This window comes from Herpailurus yagouaroundi, unplaced genomic scaffold, assembly GCF_014898765.1.
Source record: "Herpailurus yagouaroundi ecotype Mexico unplaced genomic scaffold, PumYag 191, whole genome shotgun sequence".
NCBI classification, from domain to species: domain Eukaryota; kingdom Metazoa; phylum Chordata; class Mammalia; order Carnivora; family Felidae; genus Herpailurus; species Herpailurus yagouaroundi.
In genome coordinates this window covers 1,245,838-1,256,081 of record NW_024412422.1, presented here as the reverse complement: position 1 = coordinate 1,256,081, position 10,244 = coordinate 1,245,838, and the positions used below count along the sequence as shown (strand labels likewise).

The 10,244-nt window shown below is 54.1% G+C and overlaps 1 protein-coding gene across 2 annotated transcripts in view; it reads right to left on the bottom strand.

Annotated features, from left to right (window-relative positions):
• Positions 1 to 4,123: 4,123 nt before the first annotated feature.
• SPECC1L (sperm antigen with calponin homology and coiled-coil domains 1 like) overlaps positions 4,124 to 10,244 on the bottom strand; it is a 145,694-nt gene continuing 139,573 nt past the window's right edge. For both annotated transcript variants that reach the window (XM_040443545.1, XM_040443544.1), the window contains exons 14-16: positions 9,348 to 9,464; positions 8,458 to 8,517; positions 4,124 to 6,764 (exon numbers count right to left, since the gene is read on the bottom strand). In XM_040443545.1, the coding sequence (XP_040299479.1) occupies positions 6,675 to 6,764; positions 8,458 to 8,517; positions 9,348 to 9,464 (267 nt within the window). In that variant the 3' untranslated portion in view covers positions 4,124 to 6,674. The remainder of the gene's footprint in view (positions 6,765 to 8,457; positions 8,518 to 9,347; positions 9,465 to 10,244) is intronic.

Below are 10,244 nucleotides of genomic sequence, written 5' to 3'. Positions count from 1 at the left end.
CTGACTTCCCACCCTTGCTTCTGTGCCATCTCATGGGATAAATTACTCCTATGGTGCAGACAAAACCCTCCTGCCCACACTTGTTGGACCCATATTCATTCAAGTCCTCGCACAACATACCCTGCAAGGAACAGCTTGCAGGGAGACACCTTTGGGTCTAGAAGGGACTATGGGGGTTCATGAGGCAGAGACCAACACTCAGCCAACCCCAGGGGTCACTATCGCCCCTCTAGCCCCCAGTATGGGCCCACATGAATCTCTCCCCTGCCATTTCTATTCTGGGGCCCAGCACTCTTTCCACCCTGACCTCCCCATGTGTGACCTGGCGGTGCACACACCTGTCTCCACACCAGACGGGCCCCATGCCCAGGACTGAAGGCTTCATTTCTGCAGCTGGTCCTTAGGGCCAGAATGCCAAAGCCCTCGGAGTTCACCCCCAGGGCCCAGTGGGCAGCCCCCAACTCCTCAGCATGGGTGCCCCATGCCTGGGGTAGCTGTGCCTCTAAGCCAGAGGTGATTAGGAAGGGCTTGGTTCCGCCACAGAGCCAGCTCCCTGCGGCCCCTGGGACCTGCCCATCACGGGAGCATCACCAGGTCCCCAGCCTTGCCCTCCAGCAGTCCTTCCCCACCCAGCCTGTTAGAGGCAGAGGGAGCCGCTCCTATGGTTCTGTGTCATCTGTCATGTGCCTCTGTCCAGGTCTCCAGTGAAGCCATCACCTAGACAGAATACACCCAGGAGCCTCCAGTTCAGTAGTGACAGGAAGCAGGCATGTGGGAGGGCTGTTCACAAACCTCATCTCCCCACTGAGCGGACATGCTCATGGTTGACCCACATCTCCTCCAGGACTTCCAACACCAGGGGCTTGGGCTCCTGGCACCACCACAGTGTTGGCCTTGTGCTCTGGCCAGTGCTGTGCCCTCCTCAGCCTGGAAGTCACACTCAGGTGTCATGGCCATAGGGGAGGCCCCTGTGCATGCCCAAGGGAGTTCTGAGGGTAGGGCACAGGCCTGCTGCTCCTCAGGCATGGGGATGCCCTTGGCAGGCCCCGTCTTCTATCTCTGGGCCTTGGTGCCCTGCCCAGGTCCAGGCCAGGCTTTGAAGGCTATGGGCGCCCACCCTTCCTTCCGTCCAAGTCCAGGATCCTCAGGCCAGGCAGTGGGGCCAGCTGGGCTCTCTCCTGCTCCAGATTTCTGGTCTCAGATGGCCCACTCCCACCCCACCCCCGCCAGCTTTGTTCTTATCCAGGATGCACCTGGGCGGCCTCTGGCCCCTGATTGTTTGCTCTGAGGCCAGCTGGGCCACATCAGGGGGAAAGAAATGCCAGACCCAGGACAAAGCACCCAGTGGGTGCTGGGGCCAGTGTCCCTGCGAACCAGCCAGGCCACCCTGAGATACTCACCAACTTCTCTTTCAAATGGGCGGGGCACTGCACACTTCCTGGGGCTCTGGAAATGAGGAAGTGGGGGACCTCACAGGGTTCCACTCTATGCTTAGATTAAAGCAGGCCCCAAGAAGACAGAATCATACCAGAGGAAGCTCCCTGAGCCACCTGTAGGCACGGCAGCGCTCCGATTCTCCAGCCCAGTCCCCAGCAAGATGTTCCAGCCCACATTGGCTTCTGGGTATGTCAGCAATCCCACTAGGAACTCTGTGCCTCTGAGCTGATCTGGGCAGATCCGTGTCGATGTGGGAACTGAGGTCCAGACAGGAGTGCGACCTCGTCCTGGGCTCCATGATGGACAGGGACCACATGCATGCAAGAGCGTGCCCCTCACCACCCTAAGAATGGCCCTAAGCCCAGGCACTGGCACGCAGAAGCTGCCAGACCACCAAACCAGTTGCCCTCTCCCCACACTCTCTGCACCCTTATCTCCATGCCCTGCCAGGCACTTCCCTACCCCAATTCACAAAGAGCAGGGTGAGTGACAGGAGGGACCAGGAGGGGCCTTTTTTTGGGGGTCATCACATTGCAGAAGTGAGAAGAGTCCCCAGCCTGTCACAAGCTGGTGGTAGACCTGGGGGTGGAGGGGGAAACCAGGTGTCCCAAGTCCCACTTGGTGCAACCTGCTTCCTGCCCAATGGTCCTGTGCTCTTCCCCAGCCCTCCTCTTAGGACTACAACCCCTTCCTAAGAACCCCATACTCACTCCATAATGAAGACATCCTCCAGCGACTCCTGGGGCCTTTCCTTGCTCTGGGTCTGGCTCAGATCAGGTGGCGCAGATGGCAGCCTGTGCCCAGTCACTCTCCACCCCTCACCCTTCTGACCCACCCTCACAGCCCCCCAGCTCCCAGCTCTATCTCCACACTCAGCCTGCTCTCCCACAGTGTGAGCCAGGCCCAGGGAATGTGGAGCCCTGTCCTCCCAGACCCCCACCCTGCCTCCTACACAGATGCACTAGCTGTGGCCCAGCAAAGTCCTGACTCCATAGGCTCAGGGCTCCTATCTACTACTTTCCCAATGGCCTGGAGCAGGCCCTGACTAGAATCCACCCCTTATCCACCTGGTACAGAGCACAAGACCCCTTATATCTGCCCCATCCTCCATTTAAAGGACAACCCAAACCAACTCAGGTCAAACCAAGGGTGGGAGAAGTGCAGCCCAGCAAGAATAGGGCCAAAGAGCTGGCCACTGTGTGTCACCAGAGCATGGCCACCCACAGCCGAGGACCCCACTCTGCGAGGCTGTGGATGGAGGGGTGAGAACGCTTCTGTATCTCTCCCCTTCCAGAGAAACGTGTTTTCCTGCTTCCACCCATCAAAGCCACCCCCCCCCCACCCCAAAGAGGTTCTAGAAACTTCCCTTAAGTCAAAGTGGAAACAATTCCCTCCCCAGAGAGCTAACCAGGGACAGGAAGAACAAGTGCTAAGTCTAGGGAGGCAGAGGCCTTGGGCTGGTCCCACTGGGAGCCACCAGCAGGTTAGGAAGTTGGGCTACAAATGGACTCCTCTATGGTCCACCTCAGTCTGCTCCTGAGGCAGCAGGTGTAACAGGCAGGAGGGATGTTTGAGGCAGGGCAGCCCCCACACCTAAGGGGTAGCAGCTGAGGGAGCCCGTGCTGTCCCTTTGCCCAGGGGTGCTGGGTGGCATCACCCCTCCTGCCGATCACAGCAGAACCACAGCGAAACACACAAGCTCACTCCAGGCCCCACAGCTGGTGAGTGGGGAGAAGCTGGAAACACACCCAGTCCTAGCTCAGTCCTTCCCACGCCCAGCCCTGTAACCCAAGGGCTTGGGTGCTGCACTCTGGAAGCTGGGCCACAATGGGCACTCATGGCTATCAGCACCGTTTAGCGGACTCTTGAGCACTCACAGGACATACCTCAATTCAGACTGTGGGCTCTGGGGCTCCCCAGGTGTGTGTTCAGTTACTGGACAGATGCTGACCCTGGGGAGGGGGGTCTCAGGCCCAGGAAGGGCCTCCTAGGTCACTGAGTGTCCTGCAGGAGGCAGCCCCACGGGACCCTCTGCATGTGACATGTTACATGTGCAATGTGATAGGACCCGGTGTTGTTCTGGGCTGCACTCTGGATTCATCATCATTCCACACAAGATACACAGGAAAAATAAGGCTTGACTGGTTTGGTTGCCTCTGAGTGGTATAATTATCGATTTTTTGTTTCTCTATAATTTTATATATTCTGAAAATTATCTTCAAGAAGATGCATTGCTAAAAAAAACAATAACAAAATCTCCAAGCCAAGGCACCCTGCCCCCCACTCTGTTCCCCAGAACAGCACATGTCTGGGCTACAGCTTGGGAATGCCAGGGCTTCTGTTCTTGTAGGGCAACTTAGACTGTGCTTCTGGGGTCTTGGTATCTGTTACACAATCTCAGTGGTCCCAGGGCCACCCTTGTCTCAGGCCCGGGCACTTGGTCATGCCTGGTGGCTCTGCACAGCAGCCCAGGGTGGGACCTATCACACACCCCCTCCGTCCCTCAGGTCCTTTCCCCACAATGTTTCCTGACCTATGAGCTGAAGGGGAGGGGGAGATAAAGGGGACAGAGCCTGGGCTCCGGGGCCCTCCTCTTGCCAAAAGCCAGTCCCAGGAGGCTTCAAGGGTCCTGTTCACATGTCAGAGGGGCAGCTGGAAATGTCGAGCTAGAAAAGCCCAAGCCTGATGTCTTTCAGCAATTTTAATACATTCGAGAATATTTCATAGAACAAAATAAAAAAGTATTGTCAATCAGCAGAAGCCCATGGTTGAGGGATACAGAAATGTAACTGGCCCTTTTGCAGTAAAGCTTGTGCTTGAAGGGAGAAGAGGCAAAATGACTTCCTGGAGGCTTCAGGTCAAGTGCCACTGGACTAAAAGCACCTCACAGTAGCACTTTTAGGTATGTATGACCATCTAGAATTATCCTATAAAGCCAACATCATAAAAAGAATCCTATTAGAAAAAGCAAAAATCACGCTTCTAGAATCTTCTCACCTGTGTACCCACATGCAAATGTGGGCAGCCCGGCCAGACACCCCTGCACAGCTTCTTGTCAGAGAGACAGAAATGGGCCTTTAAGCAGGTGGGACTGGTCCCGGCACTCCCTGTGGCCACCCTCTGCCCTGTCACTGACCCCACTGGCAGCCTTGTGAGCACAGCCCCATGCCTACCAGCATGAGTTGCCAGGGCTGGCTCGCTTGGCTAGGAAGGGACAGATGTGTGAACTGCAGATCCAGGGAAATCTTTTCCTTCACAGAACAAAAAAGCACCCCCAACACAATAAATAAACAAAAACATGGCCGCAAATCGGACATACTGGGTCCAGACAGGAGCACAGGCTTCCACGAGGGCGAATGAGAGCCAAAGTGGAACTCAGAAAGACCAAGTGGAAAGACACTGAAAAACAATTCGTTCTCACCTAACAGTCCCTCCTGTGACAGCACAGGGCAACTGTCAACAGAGCAACAGAAATCAGAATAGAACCTCGTGAGGAAGGTTGAGACAGGTACCATCTCCCAGGGTCTTCCAGCGTGCCCTGGGGCTGGACTCTGCTGACCTCTCCTTCCTTAGCTGAAAATAGGCATTTCACAAAGAGCCTCCAGTTGGGGCAGCAGGTTAGGACCTCTGGGCAGGGCTGATGGGCACTTACCAGCCACGTGACTGTGGGCCAGCAGGCCACATGCACACAACACACAGCCCATTTCACAATAACCACATTCTTCTCTAGGCTACAGACATCTCAAGTCCTAGTCAGGAACACCACACTTGAACGCAGAACCCTCGGCCCATGTGTTGGCCGGGCACCTTCTTCGCATCCTGTGGTTGGGGCAGTGATCCTACTTCCACTGGTGGCAACTCTTCCTCATGCTGCTTTGCAGGTGCCAAATACAGCTGTGTTCTAGAAGCAACAGGTCTTGACACTGTTTAAACCAACAGCTACTGTGTTAGGCACACATGAGATGCAGGCTCCCTGTTCCCAAGAAGGGCTGAGTCCCAGTCTGAGAGTCATCTCACCAGGACACCTCATGATAAGGCTTTGGTTCCGCTGCACAGAAGAGGTGCTGGTGCGGCTGCCTGTCACTCGGAACCTGGAAGGTGGTGTGGCAGGGGACCAACTCCATCGCTGGGCTGCATGTCACGAGCCCTGAAGACATCTGCTGTAGCTGTGGATGCAGTGGCCTCCAAGACCCTCCTTGCAAGGAGAGTTAAGGCACTTCCTTAAATTCTTGCCTAGGAGGATTTCGTCTAAGTGACTCAGAGTGACTTTAAATTACACTGTCTGGGCTCCCTCCAGCTGTTTAGCTTTTTCTCCTGCTACGTCCGACTTCATTTCTGGCTTTCACCAGGCTAATGTCCAGATTTTGTGTTTTAGCTCTACGTTCACTAAACAAATTTAACTTTGGTACTAACAGAACAGGAGCTTTTCCCCCCAATATTGCTCATAAGAAAAAAAAATTTTTTTAACCAGAACTCCTTTTGACCAATTCTTTTGTCCAGAAACCTAATGCCAGAGCTGGGTTTCCAAGCCCCTTCAAGGCTGAAGGACAGGTCGGCAGAGGCGTGACAAGGGGGACCCAGCAGCAAAACCAACCATTCAGCAGCAGCAGACCCTTTGAGCCAGGAACTTGAGTCGCAATCATTTGTTAGCTCAAGTTGCAAACACTTAAATCACACGGGCCAGGACAGCCCTGTCACCCGGAAGCGGTGGCCATCCCACTGCCATGGGATGCACTCCTTGAAACTGAGCCCCCGTCCAGGGCCGTGGCCTGTTCACCCAGCCATCTCTGCCAGGTGCCAACTTCCCTGCCCGGTTCTCCCAGGTGACAGAACCTGCGCTGGCAAGGAGTCCAGAAGAGCTGCAGCTAAAGCTTTCACTAACCCCCTGTGAGCTGCCCACATCATTTCACCCCCTTCCCCAAGTTTAGCTGTGTGTGAGTCGTTTTTTACACCCCGCAGCACTAATGTAGTTCAATATTCTCTTCAGAAAAAAAACTCCGCAGCAAACAGCGTGTGTGATGTGCATTGAGCCCACGCCGACCTCTGACCCGACAGGTCATGTGCAAGGAGCCCAGTGTGAGCTGTGGGCCACAGACACCTGAGTTCTCCCAACTCAGAGGCCCCGGCTGAAGGCTCACACGCTGCGGGGCAGCCCAGAGAGTCGCTGAAAGCTTTACGGGGTGCATAGCTAATGGCGTTGGTGTCACTTGGTAATGGGGAGAGTCCTTCTGGTGTGCTCAGGTTTCAAAGTACTTGTAGATTGCTGTCACGTAAAGCATCACGCTTTGCCAATCAGGCCGCTCGGTCCGGACCATTTCATTAATGTCCTGGCGGAGAAGGAAGAGACCTGCTTAGAATCCCAGGTCACCTCTGGGCCCATCCCAACAGGCTCCCCCCACAGCTGGGGTAGGGGGCTTCAACTCTGGGCTAAGCTTGATCATACCCAACAAAGGCCTGGTCAAGATGCCTGCTCCATCGCTACCAAGTGTGCCTGTGAAGTGTCAGCATGTTCCCTGAGCTGCCTGTCTGTGCCCGAGCCCTACCCCAGAGTCCCACACCGGGGTGCCCTTGCTCCCGGCCACAGCCCTCCAAGGCTGGCTTTTGTCTTCTTTGGGGCCTTGCTCTCTGCCTACCTCTCTTAAACCCCTCCACATGGTGGCTTCTGAGAGCCCTTCTCACCCTAGTCTCTGTCCTGAGAGAGTCTCTGTGGGCCCAGGGCCCCCAGAACTCAACTTTCCAATGTCCTTCACCATAGCAACCATCTGAAATCATCAAAGACACTGTTCTCTAACTGTATCCTGCAGAATATCAGTGATCTGTGAGATGCCAGCTGATGAAACCCAAGACTTGGATATATGACTAGAAGACCCCAAAAGAGTTTCACTGTTGCTGAAGAACATCCATGACTTTTCAGGGGAGCCATGCTCAAGAGAACCCGTGGAACCATGGGTGAGGGACACAGAACATGTTGCCACAGCCAGCACAATGGAACGGGCCACCCAATGGTGGTATAGAAAAAAGAAAATACGTTTGTTCAATGTAAGATCTTGACTAAAAGCTCTTTAGGGTGGGGAAACGGACAACTTTTTATATGTTAGTACTTTACGTGTGATATAAAATACCCAGCTAACGGGAAACATTTCAATAATGGTAATTTCTCTTTCTCTCTGTACAGCCGAATAGAGGACATACTTCTGTCAATTCAGAAGATACAACTTCTGGGACTTTACACGAACACTCCTGTGGGGTAAATATGAATGTAAACACTTCTTCAAAACCATCCAACTGTTACAAATGAGGGTAAGGGGTGCCCCTGAGTCCCTGACCCAGTCCCACAGGGCTCTTTACTCTGTGGAAATCTCAAGCTGGGCGCCCTGGACAAACACCTCAGTAGAGTTTATATATATAATGAAAGTGTCTCTAGGTGTGGAAGGACTGGCTTTGCATCTGGACGCAGTATTTTCTTCAGAAAGTCAGACATGGTGACAAGGTGAGAGCTCTGACAGAAGCATGTGTGGTTTGAGCTACTGCGGGCACTGAGCAGAGGCCTAATGACCCTGAAATGTGGGTTCTCTACAACTAATTTCTCACACTGTGAGTGGCATTTGCCACATCACTTGTGAAGCGTGGCATACCTGCTCCACCTCTAAAGTCTCCTTCCTCAAATTGCACTCGCCTCCTCTCCCCCTAGCATGACAAAAGGCAGACAAACCCACAGGAATGCATCTCTGACAATGACATGTTATTGTCATGAGATTCACCTGAAAAAGGTGACTCTAAGGAAGTCAAAGTCGCTGGGGCTGTGGTCAAGATGACTCCACCCACCTCAGGTGCTTCCTCAGGACGCACAAAGCGCCCACAGGACTGAGGTCAAACCCCTGCCGGGGCCCCTCTGGCAGGATGCTCACTCAGCCGGCCAGGGCCTGTGTGGACTCCTGTCTCGCCCAGTAGCCACCCAGGAACTCTCTTAATGAGAAGGAAGCTCTTCCCAACAAAAGAAGGGGCCTGCCAGTGACTCACCAGTGTGGATTTGATGCCGACACTCTCAGCTGCCTGAAAGGCCAGGGTGAAGTTCCTTCGCTGTAAAAGAAACTGTGTCACTGGAGTGGACAAGCGAGGCCAGGAGGAAGGCAACCTGCACTACCCGTGCTGCCGGGGAAGATGGACAGCCACCTCCACTTGGGTGCCAGAACAAACCTACACTGGAGCTCCTGAAGCCCCCACCTACCCCGACCACCCCTCCGCAGGGCCCACCCACTCCTCTGGTGACCAGCTGTAGAGCAATCTCCATAAGCCCCTTCTTTCCTCGCTGTGGAAAAGGGATGCTTCTGACACATCAGCCCTGAGCTGCCTGGACCTGGACCCCAAAAGCTGATCAGAGACACTTGTCAAATGAGCTTCCTCCCCAGGGGAAAATCTTCAAGGGTTATCTGAGGGCAGGAGGGGACCAGAGGAAGGCTCGGGCCTGGGACCTCTCCTAGTGCCCATCTGGACGAGGGTTCTCCCCAACCTGTCTCCAAGCACCTCCCTGAGTGGGACACCCGGACTGCACAGGGCTGGTGGGAGGCTGGCCTGGTGTGGTGAGAGCCCTGCCCAGACTGCTCATGCCTTGAGCAGTTCTCCATGGCCAGTTCTTGGTAAAACCCTCAATTCTAAATATCATCACCCAGGAAGGCTGACAGCTCCCACAGGGAATGTTGTCACTTGGGGACTTCTGAACCCACCAAATGTCCTAGAAAGGTTGGTCAGGGACTGGCTGGCTCAGCACAAATAACTCAATCCCAGAACAAAACTGAGCTGGGATGAGGCCACTGTGAGCCAGCAATGTGACTTGGGTCCTGCCAATGGAAGGCTCTGCCTCTCCTATGCGGTAAGGACTCCAGGAGCTGGCCATTCCACAGCCGGCCTACCTTATCTTGGCTGTTCAGCTCTTGATATGGAATGTGGGCCGGAAGGTACGTATGCAGGAGAGCACAGAAGGCCAGCCCGTCATTCCAACTGCTGCTGAAGTTTGTAATGTCAATATTCTGAAGGAAAAGAAGAAAAACAGGTAAGTAACGCACGTTGTGATCTTCTGAGGAGGACGGTGAGGAGGAGGAAGGAGGCCTCCGATGCCACGTGGCCTCCAAATGCCAGGCAGGGGGAGCTTCTGGAGAAAGCACAGAGTGCTAGGGGCCATGTCCCAAGACCATGTCCAAGACCGTGTCCCAAGACCAGCAGGTGTCAGTGACTGGCCTTGTAGCAATTCCCCACTCCATCCTATCCACCACCTACAGATTGCTGCCACCTTGGTGGCAAACGTTTGAGCCACCTCCTCTTCACGTGAAGAACAGTGGGCACGGGGCGCTGTTCTGGCAGTTCTGCAGCATCGTGGGGCCCTGGGGAGCAGAGTTCTACGCTGAGAAGTTATGATTCAGCCTGACCTCCCCTATTAGGGCTCAGGCACAGATTTATAGTACATAAAAACCCCTGTGTTCTGAAGACATCAACAGCTGCCATCTTGCATTAGGAGACATTGGGAGCTGATTCACGCTGGGGCTGTGTGCGTCCCCACAGCGCTTCTCCCGGATCACCTTGACTTTCTCATTCCATATTTATAGTATAATTATTTGCAACCATAAAAGTAACATATTCAGAATAGTTGACTATATGGTAACACAATTTGGCTAATGTGTAGCCTTTACCTTTACTTGCGAAAATTCTTTTTTTTTTTTTTGAGAGAGAGAGAGAGAGAGAGAGAAGAACATGCTCACTCGAGTGGGGGAGGGGCAGAGGGGCAAGGGGAGGGGCAGAGGGACAAGCAGAGG